Consider the following 19,019-nt stretch of genomic DNA (forward strand, 5'->3'; position numbering starts at 1 on the left):
GATTGTTTTGGTTGCTAGTATATCCCCCATAGTTTGTCTGCAAACACTCTCCAGCCACTCACTGTGGTTGTGAAACTGTACAGAACGCCTGCTGGTTAGTAAGCATTTGCAAACTAGTCAGCATCTCCCATGCAAAGTTGATGGCTGACAATCTTCTTGCAACCAAAGCAATCCAAAGGAGACATCTGGTGCAACACTCTCTTTGCAACAGATTTCTACCTCAAGAAACTACTTGCCAACCAGTCAGGGAATATATTATTTTCCCCAGAGGCATTAGCTACATTACAACCATTATTCATACACGGATTAAAAATGTTCAATAGCTAAAGCAAAAATCACAAAAATGGAATGCATTTTAACAATTTTCCTTGTTGCCTAATTGAATTCAGTCATGGCTGATCTCCACCAGCGGTCTCAAAAATATAATGTACATGTTGTTTAAAAAAAGAAGAAGCTAATTGCACATGACAGCACAAATATGTCTGTTGAGCCTGGCTGTACGCCACCATAACCTCATCTTGCTCCCTTTTACAGTGTTTGGAATCCCCAGGAGAATGTTTCTGCCCACCTCCAATCCCAGTAGCTCTGCCGTGCAGTGTAGGCAATTCAGGTTAAGCTCTTTGGAGAAAAAACACACATCCATCTGCCTGGACACAGATGGAGAGAGGAGACACATATTTTATCTGTGTATCAAAAAGCACAAAAACCTGACAGAGTAGAGCTAGAGGGGTAAATAAAAAACAACAACTTTGCAGGGGTTGCTTTGGGCAGGAAAGGTTTGCTGTGGCACACATACATGCTGTTTTTGAGACCTAGAATTTCTAACTGTGTACAAGACTAGTCTGTATTCCTTTTTCTCTTTCACAAACTCTGATGTTTTGGCCCTCATGTTTCGTTTCTGTATCCGTTTTAATGTCTCGGATGCCAAAGATCAGCTTGCAGACTGACAGCAAAAATATCAAATCAGGAACAGAACACGAACTGACACTTCGTGGCTCTGTCATGTGGCACCAGAGAGAGTGAGAGAGAAATCCCAGACAGATGGATGGTGATGGGCTGCAGACATCTTAGGAAGGAAAGACTGATGCAGTCAGTAAAAATTTGTGCGTAGGTGTGTTTGATGTAACCCCAGACAGTTGCACTACAGAGACAGACTTTTTGGTGAGAAATACAGGTGCAAGCTCAAGCATGCTTCAGTACTTGCATTAGTATTCCCAAGTACAGTGAGGGGAAGATTTTGATAAGGACTCGGTTCTCTACAAAGGAAAGCAAGTCATTTTAAAGAGCTGTGTTTTCAGACATTGGGATGGCAGTGGGAGTGAATGCATCTTGAGGTAAATTTGTCTTGATCGATAAGTCAGCTGATGGTTAAAATGGAAATGCAAAGACAGGAGTTAAATTCTACTTTGGTCATTTTGCATTCTGAATGTGACGATTTGTTACTATTATGTGCTGCAGTGCAGTTTTCCCGACAAATATTGTGCATGTGATTGTGCCTGTAACACCACCTCTTATTTTTCATTTTTTGTTTGTTGCTTGCAGGGAGTAGGAGGAGGGCATGACTTCAAATGACACCTTTACTTGAGTTTTTCCATCTTTTACTTGAGAGAAAATTGATAATTTGATTCCATGTTAAGACTGTCGGCAGAGAAATAAACAGACTCAAATTTCATGATCAGCGAAAAGAAAACTGTCAGTTGTGTTTGCAGAGCTCCAGAGAACTTTTGGGAGGAAAATTGCTTCAAGTGTGGTTCCAGAAAGAGCTGAGTAAATTCTAATGAAAATATACACTCTCAACCATATTTGTTATATCAGCTGCATTTTAACTTAACTTTTAACTTGATTAGATCAGCCAGTTACATAACAGCAACTCAGCACATTAAAGCATGCTAACATTCTCAAGTTCAAACTGAGCATGCTAGAGGTTAGAGGAGAAGGGTCAGGCTGTTTTAGGCTGATATGAAGGCAATAGTAATACCCATTCATTACAGCCAAGGCATTCAGAAGAAGATCTTTAAATGCACAACGCATCAAACCTTGAAGCAGATGGGACACAGCAGCAGAAGACTGCACCAGGTGCCACTCCAATGAGTCCTGATTCTTGCAGCGACATTTGGATGATTGGGTCAGAATTTGGCGTAAACACCATGAAAGCATAGATCCATCCTGCCTTGTATCAACAGTCCAGACTGCTGCTGGCGGTGTAATGGTGTGGGGAATATTTTATCAGCCCCTTAGTACCTATGAAGCATTCCTTAGCCACAGCCAACGTGATTGTTGTTGTTAGCCATGTCCATCCCTTTATGAATATAGTATATCCATCTTTTGATGGCTGCTTCCAGTAGAATAACCCCACATGACACAAAGCCCATTTCAGACTGGTTTCTTGAACGTGATAATCCTCTCCACTGTCACCAGATTTCAATCCAAGAGAGCACCTTTGGGATGTAATGGAGACTCACATCATGGGTGTACCCAACCCAGTTCTAACAAGGTGTACCTAATAAAATGGTCAGTGAATCTATAAATGCAGTGCTAGCTGAGCCAGCAGTAGTTAGGCCAGAAGTGTAACCATGACTACAGGGTGGGCCATTTATATGGATACAGCGTAATAACATGGGAATGGTTGGTGATATTAAAGTCCTGTTTGTGGCACATTAGTATACGTGAGGGGGCAAACTCCTCAAGATGGGCGGTGACCATGGTGGCCATTTAGAAGTCGGCCATCTTGGATGCAACTTTTGTTTTTTCAATAGGAAGAGGGCCATGTGACACATCAGACTTATTGGTAATGTCACAAGAAAAACAATAGCGGTGGTTTTGTTTGTTAACGTCACCATTCACATAAAAGTGAATGCCGTGCTTTTTTCAAATCTTAAAAATGAACATAAATAAAGAAAGACGTATGTGAACCTTAAGGAAACTACAAAAGAAGGGGTTAAATGATATACACCCGACTTACGAATACCCCGTTTCACGAAAAATTCAAGTTACGAAGGCGCTGAACGGCAATATTTCTGCCCGTGTTACGGCAAAATGCCCGAGTAACGAAATCCGCTGGCTGTGATTGGCTGAGCCTACAATGCCCACAATGCCTCCCGAATCATGTGACAAACCCTTGGCTTCCATACTTGCGGTTCGCTGTTCCACTTGAACGACGTATTGTTGTTCTAGTTAGCAATTAGCCTATATCCTATCGTTCAGCATCGGCTCACTGAAAACGCGCAATGGGTGCTTCGACTTACGAAAGACCCTCAGGAACGAATTAATTTCGTAAGTCGGGGTTCCACTGTATTAAATTGTTTGGGTTCTCTAACATATCATTAATGTGAAATTTGGCATAACCAGCAAGGTAACTCTAAAATAGAAAGTGACAAGATTCAGCAGTAATACTGAAATACACTCTCACATACAAGTTGGCATAATGAATCATGACATGTAAACAAACAGAAAACAACAGGTAATCCTGCAAAATAGACTTGTGACTAAATATAAATATTAGCAAGGTTTAAACATGAGAGAATTTTTGACTCCCATGTTTTGGATGAACATGCTGAACAAAATTTCAGGAATACCACGAGCACAAAACCTAGATTATGGAAAGAGGAAGGTATCCAGCTCTTCTTGGCTGCAAAAATAACAAAAGCACAACAGATAGAAAGAGATGCTGATATAACACACTCAAAGGAAAGGCATGTAAAAATGAACTGTTTGCAGAAGACAATGCTCCATGCGCCCTTGTCTATTAGTGAATGGGGAAACACTCAGCTGAATAAAACTGAATTAACATTGCTCATAAACACATTATAGGGCTGGTCTTGGCAAACATATAGACCCAAGCCATAACAGTGATATAAAGGCTGAAATGCATCCATAAATGCATGAAGCCAATTTTATGTCAATGTCAGTGTTGGCAACTTTCTTTGCATCCTGATGTGCAGTAGTTACACAGCAGAAAAAAGAAAGGAAAACCCAAAGAGCGCATGAACACATATTTGACTCAATACCGAGACTGAAAAATACAAGCAAAATCAAAGCCTTAGCACTACTGATGCACCATGTGAGGTGATTTACATGATATTAGCATACATTTGTGTGCATAATAGGGGAGCACTTTACATATCCTAACTCTAGGTGAATTGAGAATCTGTTGTAGTTTATAGTTCAGGGGAAAATTTAGCCACATTTGCAACAAGGTATTTATTACCATAATTCATGCTTAGAGTTACACTGTAAGAAAAAGTCCTAATATAAAAGTATTTTACAGTTCTGTTCTTCTAGACTATCATTAAATTTACATAAATAGACTGATTTCACATTTCAAATGTAAATTAGCGTAAAATCACTGTAATGTAATAAAACATAATTTTCTTGTTTTTTAAATGTATCTGTCTGTACATATGCATATTTAGATTGTTAAAATACATTCACAAATGTATCATGCTTTCGTGGCTCAAGAGTTGGCAGTTCGTCTTGTAATCAGAAGGTTGCTGGTTCTGGTTCGAGCCCCGGCTCGAACACTCTCGGTCGTTGTGTCCTTGGTCAAGACACTTCACCTACTGGTGATGGCCAGAGGGGCCGATGGCAGCCTCGCCTCTGTCAGTCTGTCTCAGGGCATGCAATCCATTATTATTTAAACCAACTGTTAACTGTATATTTCTGTACATTTAAGTATTATGATTCATATTGCCACATTCATTGACCTTGTTTATAGGTAATTTCATTGTTTGATCACATTAAAATGTTCCTAATTTAATGTTTAAAAGCACTTGAAAAAGGCAAAATCCCATGTAAAATTAGCGCAACAAACTGTATTTTCATTACTGAAAATAACCGTATTTTTATGAGAAAGTTATTTTCTGTTATTTTCTGGTATTATTTTGGCGCCCCAGCTGATTTTTTTTAACAGTGAAAAAAGAAAGTATTTAAACTTCAGTATGTGTAACCAGCCATGAGTGAAAGCGCTGGTTTTAAGTGAATAGATATGTGTTTATATGTCTTTTTGTCAAATTAATTTATACATTTGGCAACAAGGAAAGGAAAAACAGGCCTATATTTTCCATTGCACATAAAGAGAGAGCACATAAAGGTCCCACCCAGGCTGGAGGGAAAAGCAGCTCATGGCTCTGCGCTCACTTTGCAGTGTGTAAAAAGCTAAAGACATTCAGAAAGCTTCTGACACAGTACTTGAGTCAGACAGAGCGAGGCATCCAGACAAAACAATATGAGAAAAAACGAGATTCTTACACTCATCATTTCTATGTATACAGGAAGCATTTTATTGCTTATAAATCAAATATTTAACTGCATGTTTTAGGCTGCTAGGTCTTTCTTTAAGTTTACCTAAAACACACTGACAACGCAGATCTTGAGTTATAGTGGAATGTGTATCAATGGGAAGGCTGTGTTATTACAAGTGCCTCAGGTGCTGTGGATATAAAAAGTCTACACACTCCTGTTAAAATACAAGGTTTTGTGACACAGTAAAAATCTAATATTTTCAACTAGCTAAAAGCTATATTTTTACTGGCCTCAAACCACTGTTCAACATTTTTCCCTGACCAGTGGGTGTGGTTTCCACAATACTGCAAACTGGCCCTCATCTCTGGCAGTAATTATATTCATTTGCAATCCTTTATATATCACATCATGCCCTTTTTAAAAAAAAAATAAAAATCAGCATGTTCATTTTTGACAATTTAGGAAGAGTTGTTAAAAAACAACAACTTTATTTTACAAATATTGTAAAAATTTATTAAAAGCAATCATAAATTATTTATCTTTTAAATAACTGAAAATTATCACAAAACTCTCTGAAATCTGTATGTAACAAACAGAAAATAAACAAATAAACAGAAACAAGACAGTTATGTGTTGTCTGAGCTGAGACCTGTAATGGCTTCTCATGCTGCTGTAGGTTATCAGTTAAATTGGCAAAGCATGAAAAGGCAGTTACGCGCTATCATTCACACCAGGTGAAACTTGGAGAAGTAGATACATAATCTATTACGAGCTGAGTTCTGTATTTATTGCAAAGCAGCAGGGACCAGTGTCTCCTAAGCTCATCTCACTTGAAAATAGCGACAGCTTTCCCTAATATTCTTGGCAGAGGAACACTAGCTGATATCTCACGACTGCTTGTCATTCTCTAGGATTTGGGGAACTCTTTGAAATTAATGTTGTGACTGTTATTCAAGCCGCTTTCAATAACTGGTTATTGGATCCGCCAAGCCCTCCACCTTTGAGTGTCACCTGAAAAGCTTAGGTATCTCAGTATTTTTCACAAGTGAGTGTAGGGTGAACTGGGAGATTGACAGATCGTTTGTACTGGCATGTTGTGCCGAAGCGAGAGCTGGATGTTAAAGTGAAGCTGCTGACTTACAGGTCAGTATACATTTCCACCCTCAACTATAGTCACTAGCTCTAGGTAGCGATTGCGTCAATGGCTGGGAGGCAGGAACATGGGAGCAGATGAGGAACCAGGACTCTGCCCTCATGTGCAAAGACAGACACTCACTCGGATCGTCACAGTTTGCAGAAGCAATAGCCAAAATTAGCTTCTTCCGAAAGGTGGCAGGGCTCAGCCTTAGAGACAGGTGGAGGAGCTCGATAGGGCCTCAAAGTAGAGGCACACAACCTTCATCTGGCTAAGATGCCTCCCGGGTACCTCATAGGTGAGATGTTCCACTGAGAACAGACCCCAGGCCAGACTCAGGACACTAGAGAGATTGTTTATCTTGGTTGGCTTAAAAACATCTTTATATACCACTGGATGAGCCAGTGGATGGATGGATATTACTCAAGCAGTTGCTGCATTGACTAATCTGTAATGTTCTGTTTCTAACTCTTATAAAAGAGAATAATAAAACAAGCGCATGAAAGCTTAAGCAGTTATAAATCAATGAGTCATCTGAAGCTTCTGTGTGGCCATATTAATATATTTGAGATCTAGGAGCTCTTTAGCATTTCAAGATTGAAATGTTTTATTGTTTTATTGATATGCAGAGCCTGTTTTTCCTATCTTTTTTTAAAATCTAATTTGTTCTTTTGTAGTTCATTATATCCTCTTCCAGCTGTTGCGTTGGTTACTAGTAGGAAAAATCTATTCTGTGTGATGACTTTTACTTCAGATGTATGATGGTCAGACTTGTATTTAAATGAACTTAAGTGACATCTTTTGCAACAGGGAGAAAAGGCCATCTTTAAAAGATTTTCTTGTTATATGTGTGACTTTAGCATATATATTATACCAGTGCAGAAATGATCAATACAATATATCAAAATTGGGTTTTTAGTTTCTGTTTACGCCAAATATCACTGTGTTGTCTCATCTAGGGGACTTCTTATCATCATCTTTAAAGCTCAGTGCTCTGCCCTTTGACTCTGCAAACAACAAAGACTCTCCCCACCTCACAGCTCCAACAGGCCACAGGAGAGTGTCACTCTTTGAAAGAAGAGAAAAACAGACTTCTCTCCTGTGTGTCACTAAAATCATGACGCCCTCTCTCATATGAGCAATAATGCTCGTATGTGTTTTCCTGTTTGGAATTAGAGTTCTTTATTTTTGGTTGTGCTTCCTGATTCACTGTAAATTAAATGCTTCCAGCATTAAATTACTGGTGTTGAGAGATAAACTCTAATCCTGTTATTTTGAGACAGTTTGAAAAAGTTGTTCTTTGTTGCTTTTGATTAACTTGCTTTAGCTTGCGGCTTTGCTTGTCTGGACTGTATGAAGGTCACGAGCCTGCCACCTGCCTTTTACCACGCCAACAGTCCCGCCAATCAAAAACTCATTTGCCTTTGGCTCTGACATACATGTTGATCTGTGATGAATTACCTTAGTATGCACTGTAGACTGTTTCAGTCTGTGTGCTATGTGTCACCAGTGAGCCTTATTTTAATCAAGGTCAGTGTGCTGTCTAATTCAAGAAGGGCTTTCTAATTAATTGCATTATGAACAGCTGAAAGGAGAAGGCCCTCAAGACAGAGAGGTGTTGCTCCATGTTCTCATCTGTTGAGGTGACACTAATTGGTCTGGATTTGCAACCTGGCAGAGATGTACCAGGGCTCTAAATTAACTAATATCAGTTATTTCAGGGGACAGGCAGCTTAGTGAAGGCGCTTTCAGTAAAGCCATCTCAAGAGTTCCTGACTCACCTGTCAAATAAAACCATCAGCAATTTCATTAAAAGTATTATTAGTGTGTTCTTTTTAATCAGAAGTCCATAAAGAGGTGGTGAATATGGATCAAAAACCCACATATCCATCTTTTCTTCAGTGTGGTGAGTAAATGCAGTGTTTTACTCATCAGATCTTGAGTATCATCCATTTAAATCTTGAACAATATTTTTTTGTGTGTGGTACTTTTAGATTAGAGACAGCCATCTTTCATTTATATATTTTGATAATACCACCAAGGTTGCTTTGAAATCATTAAAAAACATCTCTTCATTCTACCCCTACTTTCTATCTGTAGTTTAAATGTCATTAAATGTCCTCTGCTTCCCACGTTCCAGCATTTCTCTCTGAAATATGAATTCAGTAGAAGAGATTTGCACCTATGGCAGCAAATGCAGTGTAAATAACTAAGAGAAGGTGCGGCAGGCACATTTAAAACGTGACCTTTGTGACAACAGCCTCAATCACAGAGTTACAGTACAACGTGACTCACCACAATTTGTGCGTAAGGGGAAACAGATGTGTTTGCCATGGCTTCGCATTTTATTTTCACTGTGTAAAAGCAATTTCTTGTTATTTATTAAGCACTTAAAAACAGCTTGCCATCGCGTCATCCACATTGTGACTTTTCCCAAACAGACAGGCGAGAAATACAGTGACTCTGTTTTGTACTTGGTGGTTTCAGTGAAAAGGTATGTGCGTGTGTGTCTGTGTGTGTGGTCTGCTCAGATTAAAGCCTGTCAGAAAGCCTTAAGATCAAAGCCTTTGTGGACCACAAATCTGATCTGTCACTGGAAAAGCCACACAATTTTGTCTCTTCCATCTTAGAGATAGAGAGAAAAGTCACTCAGCTGTTATTTTTCACTCTGTAGGTTTTCAAGTTATGAAATGTGCCATTAAGGCTGTATAAGAGCATCATTGTCCTGTTGTTACTTGTTGTTACCTCTACATTTAATCACAGTGTTGCACAACCAACTGCAACAAATACTATGATTGCTCATATTTTTATTTAAATCAATGCTGCCATGTGTAATTCTTGAAAAAACTCAAAAATTTCAAGTCTGTAAAATAAATTGTTATCAGAGAAACTGACTTCATGTTGTGAAGCGGACTCGCTGATTTCATCGAATTTAACTGGCTAAGCAACAAAACTGCAGCATCGTTACTAGAAACATGCTAGCAGGCTAAGCACTGTCAAACATATAGCGCAGCTTATGATCGAGGGCTTCTCTCAATGCTTACACTTACAACTACTATGATGCTGGGAGGAAACAATTAGCAGGGTCCCAGTTGCATCCAGTTATCCTGCACCAGCCCTCTATAGTACTTCTACGTGGCTAACAGTTTACCCAAGCACCTTTTTATTTGAAATGCTTGCCCACCTCGTCCATTTTCAGCTTGTCAACAGACAGTAGCTTGATGGTGTGACAGTGATGGCTGTAGATGGACTTGTTTACTGGAAAAAGGCTCCCTGGAGGAAACAACACTTTATTTTCATAACTCCAGTTTCATTGAAATTGTCTAAGTGCTGTGCTGCTACATGAGCTAGAAGTTGTTCCACAGCATACACTACAAGTGCAGAAAGTTCATGTTTTTTACAGCAGTAACTGAGAGGCTAATAATAACCTAGTCAAAACACAGTGCTGAGCATTATTCCATCAGACTAATGAGTAGGCCCAGTAATGGCAGATCAATGATTACAGATGATTAGTGTTTCCGGGGATGGCCATGACTTCAGTCCCTGTAAGTTGTTGCTGCTTACTAACTTCAAGTCTCTCCCAAAAGGACGGACAGCTAAATAATGAAGGTCTACAATACAACAGCTGGAGCTGTGGATTTACTGGCTTAGAGGGTCTGATTCAGCATGCCTCGGGGTCGTCCAGCCTTAGTCAGAATGTCCTCTGGCTCTCTGAGGACGGCTGATGGAGCACCGACTCATTAACAGCACTGCAGATTTAGTCTTGTTAAGGGACCCTAATGGATAGATTTATCTCATTACATTTGGCACTTCACTGGATACACATACTGTTAGGAAAAGGCATGTGCACCAGCAGAAACACATTTGCACACGTCTACATACACACACGCCTGCGCACACTGTGTAATTGTATTTTTCACCCAGTCCTTCACCAAGGTAGTGTAATGACAGAGCCCAGTATAATCAGAGATTATGCACTGCTCAAAAAAAATAAAGGGAACACTCGATCATCACGTATAACACAAAGTCATTATGTCAAGAACCATAAACCTTTGTGAATCAATTCCAGCCTTCTTTGACGCAAATGAAAGGGACAACAGGAGCTTATGAGAACCAACAACAAGAAGGGACTAGTTTAACAGGTGATAGTCAGAGACTATTGCTCTATCCATATCTGTCCACTAAAGGACCTTGTGGCATGCTCATGAATTCAGATTCTGAACTGCACAAGTAGGTAGCTGGAGGTAATTTTGCAGGGCTCTGACAGTGTTCCTCCATAAACAAAGGAGCAGATGCAGCTTTTGCAGCTGGGTTGATGCCGTTCAATAGCCATCTCCAGCTTTCTTTGTGTAACAGACCATATCCTGGTCTGGTGTCTTCTCCATGCTCCTCAGACTGTGTTAGGAGACACAGCAAACAGTCTTGTGACAATACGTATAGCCGTGCCATTTCTGAAGAGCTGGACTACCCGTTTACCTTGAATTGGGTGCATCTACCTTTTAACGCTACCAGTAGTGACAAGGACACTGGAAAGAAGCAAACCCAAAGAATAATCAGTCAGTAGGCATGAGGAGAAAGTAATGGTCTGTGGCCACCACCTGCAAAATCATTCCTGTTTTAGGGGGTATCTTTTCGTTCCTTCTTCAGTGCACATGTTGTCACTTTCATTTGCACTAAATGGATTCACAATGGTTCATTCCTGACTAGAAAGACTGATATTCCTGTGGTTTAACTGACATTGTGTTACTAAGAAACATGGGGAAAACATCAGAAGACTGTTAAAATAGCCTGTCAACCTGAGAGGTCCAAGAGCTACTACACTAAAACTCTGTTATGCTCATTTGACTTAAATAACAAATACATATTATTACAAATAATTATTAGTGTTATAAGTAAGGTACAAATAAATAATATTTGTACCTTAATATTATAATATTTTTCATGATGACACGAGAGGAAAAGCGAGGAGATCAGCAGACTCCCACACAAACAACAGGGATATGTAACAAATTACATCTCAGTGTTTAGCTGTTGCTGAGATATTGCAGTTTGAATTAAAATGAGGGCCTGGCTGACCAACGGACACTGCCATTCCTATTAGTGTAAATATAATCCAGAGACATCAGATGTATCTGTTAATTAAACTCATTTTAAACAATTCAAGCATTTAAGACAAAGGGAGGCACCAGTGTGGTTTCTATTCCAACAATACTGTCAGTTATTGTAGTTGCCAGGGATACATATAAATATAGGTTTTAATACTGGAAAGTAATTAAAATACTGTGAACATGTAGCTTTTCATTATTCATTCTTGCACTTCTCTTCACTATCATCGCTTTTCAAACAATGCAAAACAAAGGCTGCCTCGGGGCCTGGCACAAACTGCTTGAAGTGTTCTTTTTCCATTGGTATCAGCATTTCACAGCCATCCAGGATGGCCGTCTCTCTGCACTGCTGTTGTGGCTGAATAAAAGCAAGTGAACAGAATGAGCAGTTAAAAGCCTGTTGTGTGTGTTTAAAGAAAACTGTGTGTGTGTAGATGTGTGCCAATGTGTTTCTCCTGGTGAAAATTCACTGGATCAATAACAAATACAGTGTGTTCTTGTTCAGCTTCAAAAATTTGATTGTGCCTTTTTTTGCACACTCTCTAGGACTAGTCTTTTAATTTGAAAATGCTGACAGGAACCTGACATTATCTGTTTCTCTTGAATTCTTTTTCTTGGGCATTCAATCAACAGACATATATTAAAGGCAATGGAAACTGGATTACTTCCGTATGCATTTAAAGTGCATCCATCCATCCCAGCTACCATAGTGCAAGACGCCGTGTACACCCTGGACAGGCCACCAGTCTGACGCAGGGCTAACACAGACAGACAGCCACTGGGACTCATATTCACACCTATGGGTAACTTAGATTAACTAATTAACCTAACCCGCACAAACACAGGGAGAACATGCAACCTCCACACAGAAAGGCCCCAGCCAGGTGTCTGCTTGCAGGAGTACCTGTATATGAGATGGTCTGTATATTTTAAACCCAGTGCCCTTTAACCACGAATGGTGTTGCAGTATGTCACGTCACGTCATAAGACTTCATTTGCAGTTAACATGTAACTACTGCACTATGGTCTATTCCGTTTCATTTGTTGTTACTAGGCATGTGAAAATATCAGACTTTTTCTTTTGTATCATTTTTTTATTGTTGCATCTATTTATTTTATTCCTGCTGTAATAATGGGAATTTCCAAACTGTAGAATCAATAAAGGCCAGCTTATCTCATCTTCATTTACTGTTGTACTGTTATTAATCATAATCCAGTGGTTACAATTTATAGTTACATACACATATTCCCACATGTGGGACTAATAAAGGTTATCTTATCTTATCTTATACACGCACACTAGAATATGAAGTAGCTGGGAAATATATGTTGGCACATTAAGCACAAGCTCTCTTAATTTTGAAAGCACTTTTGTTTATGCTACTCCATCTTAAATAAAATATCGAAGTATTGTGTCTGGCAGAAAAAAGCTGTGTTTTCAATCCAAGTGATTTTATCATGCAACACGAGCACATTTTGGAAATACCATGCTGTCATTTGGAGCACAGCACAGCTGTGTATGTGATAACTATTAAAATCTTATCCCTGTGTTTGTGAAGCGCAGAATTAACAATATTTGGATTTTTCAAATTACTCCAGGGGAGAAACTTGATGCTACTTTGGAAGTAGTGGCTACAAAATTACTAAGTGTATGATGTGGGAATGTAAAACTGTCAAGAGAGTCTAATTTGTGTTTTCATTCTGCAAAGTGACAGATGCACTTTAATTGCATATTGTAGTAATTCAATTTTCAGTGCTTTTAATATCTGTCAGCAGGATTTAGTTTATATGAATGTTTGTTGAGTGAATGCCTAAAGAAAATGTAAGAGAAACAGATCATAGTGTGCAGATTTCACATATCATATGCAGTACAACTTTAATTTATATATTTTATCTTATTCTCCCAGTTAAATTTACCCTTCATTCTAATTTGTGTTGTACAGTTATTTCATTTTTAACCTTAATTTATATTTTATTCCTTCCTAGTTAAATTTACCCTTTTTAATTTTTCATATTTATTTCCTATCTTATTCATAGCCTTTTCCTTTTTTGTTTTCTTTAGGTCACGAGCAGTTGTCCAAGCATTTCACTACATATCATACTGTGTATGACTGTACGTGACAAATAAAATTTGAATTTGAATTACATGTAATATCTAATCATTAAAGGAACGACAAAAGGCAAAAGAATTTAAAGTGACATGTTCAACAACTGTTCAAAAATCAGCCATCAATCAGTCAGTTGATCATTAAATATTTTATATAATGTTTTGGGATCAATTATTAAATGTGTATCAAGTTGGTGCTTCAAGAAATACATAGACATAAAGTTAAAATTCAACATTAACAAGCAGTCAAACAGTCCATCCAGAAGGTGAATTGATTGATCTCTCCTACAGTAAACCTCTTTAGTGGCCAGACTATAGACATTATGGCAACGTAGTATAGAAAATACACATTTATAAACTGTGATTAAAAAACAAACAAACAAGTTTTTAAAGCGATAAGAGAAAACAGACTAATTTATACATTTCATTTGCTCACATTTTACATTTTAAACTCTCTCTAAGCAGCTTTTGCAGAGCTGCACCTTGTGTGTTCTGCTGAAAGTTTACATCTTAATTCACTGACATTAATCGATGGAGAAATTCATTATTATCTAGCATCATGTGAGAGAAACTGACCATCATTTTATTTCAATGGATTTTGTATGCTATTGTTCAATTCAATTCAATTCAATTCAATTCAATTTTATTTATATAGCGCCAAATCACAACAAAAGTCGCCTCAAGGCGCTTTATAGATACAGAGAAAAACCCAACAATCATATGACCCCCTATGAGCAGCACTTTGGTGACAGTGGGAAGGAAAAACTCCCTTTTAACAGGAAGAAACCTCCGGCAGAACCAGGCTCAGGGAGGGGCGGGTCCATCTGCTGTGATTGGTTGGGGTGAGAGAAGGAAGACAGGATAAAGACATGCTGTGGAAGAGAGACAGAGGTTAATAACAGATATGATTCAATGCAGAGAGGTCTGTTAATACATAGTGAGTGAGAAAGGTGACTGGAAAGGAAAAACTCAATGCATCATGGGAATCCCCCGGCACCCTACATCTATTGCAGCACAACTAAGGGAGGATTCAGGGTCACCTGGTCCAGCCCTAACTATATGCTTTAGCAAAAAGGAAAGTTTGAAGCCTAATCTTGAAAGTAGAGATAGTGTCTGTCTCCTGAATCCAAACTGGAAGCTGGTTCCACAGAAGAGGGGCCTGAAAACTGAAGGCTCTGCCTCCCATTCTACTGTTAAATACTCTAGGAACAACAAGTAGGCCTGCAGAGCGAGAGCGAAGTGCTCTGATAGGGTGATATGGTACTACAAGGTCATTAAGATAAGATGGGGCCTGATTATTTAAGACCTTGTATGTGAGGAGCAGGATTTTGAATTCTGGATTTAACAGGAAGCCAATGAAGGGAAGCCAAAACAGGAGAAAGTCATGTTAAGTCATGACCCCAAAATTCAGATGCAACAGATGTAACATGCCTGAAAAAAATTCTGAACACATTACTTTACAGTACCCCTTACACTGCTACAGCCACTTTGGCTCATAAAGACCATTTATTTAACCCTGAAACATGAAATGCTTCAGAGTATCACTTTTGCACAGAGGGCAGCAGATAGTGAATGTCTTAGGGACTGCATAGACATGAAGTTGTCTGTCTTCCAGGTGACACATTATGACACACAGTGCTGACAGCGATGGAGGGAAGAAACAAAATGACAGGCTGCAGTTTTAGAGGGGGGGAAATAGTGTTGGAATCACTCGCCAAGTCCAACTCACCATGTCAATCCCTTCAAACCTCACTTGTTGTTTCTGACAGGAGTGATGATCAGCGGGGCTGAGTTTTCAGCACACGGACTGAAGAAGGGAAAGATCTTCTCTGTGAAGTTACATCCAGTAAAGGAGAAGATGCTAGCCCTCGTGTCCACATCATAAAAGGAAACCTGACCGTCCTCATAATCAACAAACACCCCGATCTTTTCAGGTACCTCCGTCACATGAAGATTTACAGGAGGGTCTGTATTGGCTGTGAACTCGTTTCCCTTTCTCAGCCAAATTGTCCAGTATCCATTCTTTGGACTCAGTCTTATGTCCCCCCTCCTGTTGATGGATTGCTTTGCAACTCCTAAGTCCCACTGTGTTTTGTCTTTTACTTGAACCTCATAGTAAAATCTTCCTGAGGCGAAACCTTCTCTTGCCAAGACATTGTGAACACAATCAAACCTCTCTGGGTTCTTTGGGACACGCCTCCTTTGGGTTCCCCATGTGACTTGCTTCCCATCTTCAGAAATATAGAGATAAGAGTTTGCTGTGTCAGGATCCAGTGTCAGTTCCACAGCGTGCCGCCTGACTTCTTTAAAGTTGGGATCACAGAGCATCCTTATTTCTCTTGTGACTGTTGCCTCCAGCGAGGCCATAACTTCCTGCATTTTAAACGGGTCGCAGCTAAGAGTCACATCAGACCAGTCCTTTACTTGAGGTGGAATGATGGTAAGTGAAAGGTAACTTTCAAGGAATCTGAAGGGGTCGTCTGTGACTGAAATGTTGTCAAGCTGCTGGCTTTTCTGGGTTATTTGCATAATTTCACCGTTCAGTTCATTAATTAAGCCGTCTGCCTCTGCTTGCTTTTTTCTCTGCTTTGTCTCAATTACATCCGCTAGCTCAGCTTGGCCTCTTTTAATGTACTCCACCATAGCAGTCATGACATGTTCACTGCATGACAGTGCCTTCGCTGCATTATTTTTGTTAGCCTCCAGTGAGCGTTCAATTTCCCAAATTTTCTGCTGACGTTCATCGATCATCTTATTCGCGTCTTTTTTTTCTGATTCCAGCTGGTCTTTCCTCATTAGAGCCTCCTCCTCTAGAGTCACTATCTTATGCTGTTTATGGTCCCTGTCTTTGCAGGAATCACAGAGAAACATTTGATCCACGCTGCAAAACAAATCTAAAGGTTCACCGTGATATTTGCAGATCCTGCTCTCCAGGTTTTCAACCGGGTGAATAAGCTTGTGTTTTTTTAAGGCCAAAAGTTTCTGATGAGGCTCGAGATGTATTTGACAATAGGACATCATACACACTAAGCAGGACTGCAGGGCTGGGCGCCTCGCCCCGGTGCAAAGCGTGCAGAGCACATTTCCATTTCCTGATTCTTCTGTGATATTAGCAGACTTTTCTTGAACTGATTTCACGAACTTTGCTGCCATTTCGGCTATGAAATGATTAACCCGAAGCTTTGGTCTGATGTTAAACTCCTCTTTGCACAACGGACATGTTATTAATGGATTTGAGGTGTCCCAGTAGCCTGTGATACAATCAATACAGAAATTGTGCCCACAGGGAGTTGACACCGGTTTACTGAACACACTCAGACAGATGGAACAATGAAAATTCTCCTCAGCTATTAGACTTGCAGGAGAGGCCATGTCTAGAAGGAAAGATAGTGAAAGTCAGTAGAGTTTCAATATTAACTGTGAGATTACCAAGAAATTGTTTGTCTTTAAAATGTTTTCCTAACTATCTGACCACCTGCCTAACCTATAAGACACGACCAAAAGACAAGAAACTTAAAAAAAATTGCAAAATTACCTGTTGTATCAAGACTTTACTCGACTTCCAGCAGCATAAAAGACCGTTAAAACTGTGCAGCTCTTTTTTTCCTTTTAGTTTCTCTTTCACAGGTCACTCTGAGTCCACTCCCATTTCCTCATCTTCCTGCGACAAGTTAACCCATTGTGCGCACAAATATAGAGAGCATATAAATATATATAAATATATAAATCCCTTGTACTTCTGTTTTTAGTGGTACAAATAATCAGCTTTTATTCTGTTTGGCATACTAGTAAGATATTTAGATAGGTGTGTACTTAGCTATGTGGGCGCATGATGTGGGCGTACGCTGCATGCGTCATCTCTCTCATATCCTGTTTCCGTGTTCACGGTTGTGTATTTGTGAGTCTTTTCTGTGTAGATGTGAGCACATGGTGCAGCTTCAGCAGCTGATAATGAATTCAGTGACTGACTACCAGTGTGCAGTGTAATTAAAAGGGGTTTAGACTGACTAAACAATCAGGAGAATTATGGACACTAGCAAAATGAATGTGAGGTCAGAATGGAGAATGATATATACTGACACACACACACACACGTACCTATTACGATCGTCTTGAGTCTCGTCTTATTCAAGCCTCGACTCAATGCCCTGACTACCATAAAACATTTAAATGACATTTGAATCATCCAGTGTTTCCTTTGATCGGGGGCTGAGTGAAACTCTAGGACCCAGCACCTTAGCTTCCTCTGCATGATCCAGTGACCAGTTCATCACAGGATGAGAGTCAAAGTCTTTTCCTCCCTTCTTTTGTTTCTTCCCCATTATCCCCATTGCCCCCAAAACCTCCACCTCCCACTTGACTCATGTGGCTCTAACATTGAAGGCATTAATAACAGATCACATGAGCTGAATGTTTGAAGACACAGACCTCCCTATTAGAATTGAATCCCTCTTGCAAGGTGTCTGCCCTGTTTTGAACTCAGTGTAAATCCAAAGTAAAGGCCTTGCCTCTACAGCACACCCTAGAGTCCAAGACAAAAACTGTAATACTGACTTAATGCTGGAGTACTGCTGTGCTATAACAGAACATTACACTAAAAAACAAACAAACTAAAACCATAGATGGTGTATCAAAAAGAAGCTTCCAATTCCAAAAGGCTTTCCTTTTTAAAGTAATGGACAAAGAAGCTGGCAGTAATTGCTAAAATACATGGCAATATATGAAGTGTTAGACACAAAACAGTGTTCACAAGTGCTCAATGTGTCTCCCTCCAGATGCACAGCATATGTTGTAATGGTAACATTTGTGCAATAATTTTGCAGCAATTTGCACAAAATTCTAAGTTTGTTACACCAACAAGCCACGACTTGATTCCAGTCAGCGGGATTTGTAAATCTGATCTATTGCATCATGGCTGCATCAAGCAGCGAGGAGCATAATCTGCTCCATAATCTTTTCCAAATTAGGCTATTGTTGTTTACTTCAATAACACAAAATGGAGTAGTGAGCTGTCCTCAGTGTGTAATCTTAACACTATTTTGAATTTGAAACCACAGATAGGAAAGGTTTAAATAAAATTAAGGCTTTAAGATCACATTGTTTCCATACCCCGCCCCAAAAAGTCACCATAAACCCATTCATATAAAGTAGCACTCTTTTCAAAATAGACCTACTATGACCACCCATGATCAGCTCCATTTTTTTTTATCTTGGACTGGCAGAGTACCTTTTGTGAATCACAGCTCAAAATAAGGCTTATTTAGCTTTTACTGGGCTTTGGTGCAGGCTCTGTGTTCAGCTTCGATGTGAATCAAACCATTTGAACTCCTCTACATTTCAGGCAGCTCTCTTCTCTTTGGCTGTCCTTCACAATCAAAAGACTTGGACAACAGTTTTGCTGTCCTAGCATCTAGAGCTTGGTACCTCAGAT

The 19,019-nt window shown here is 39.5% G+C and overlaps 1 protein-coding gene and 1 long non-coding RNA gene across 2 annotated transcripts in view; one reads left to right on the top strand and one right to left on the bottom strand.

The window, feature by feature from the left end:
• Positions 1-19,019, top strand: part of LOC145420539 (uncharacterized) — a 90,765-nt gene that overhangs the window by 8,423 nt on the left and 63,323 nt on the right. The gene's annotated exons all lie outside the window — the stretch shown is intronic.
• LOC113029626 (E3 ubiquitin-protein ligase TRIM21-like) lies at positions 13,353-17,386 on the bottom strand. The gene is made up of 3 exons (XM_026180608.2): positions 17,124-17,386; positions 15,318-16,962; positions 13,353-14,460 (listed from the first exon to the last, which is right to left on the bottom strand). Exon 2 carries the CDS (start codon positions 16,958-16,960, stop codon positions 15,338-15,340), a length of 1,623 nt encoding a protein of 540 aa, XP_026036393.2. The 5' UTR covers positions 16,961-16,962; positions 17,124-17,386; the 3' UTR covers positions 13,353-14,460; positions 15,318-15,337.

The sequence above is a fragment of the Astatotilapia calliptera genome, chromosome 2 (genome assembly GCF_964374335.1).
Source record: "Astatotilapia calliptera chromosome 2, fAstCal68.1, whole genome shotgun sequence".
In the NCBI taxonomy this organism is placed as follows: Eukaryota; Metazoa; Chordata; class Actinopteri; order Cichliformes; family Cichlidae; genus Astatotilapia; species Astatotilapia calliptera.

Excerpts from the sequence above, each read along its gene's own strand:
- LOC113029626 (XM_026180608.2), bottom strand. The coding sequence starts at position 16,960 with ATGGCCTCTCCTGCAAGTCTAATAGCTGAGGAGAATTTTCATTGTTCC.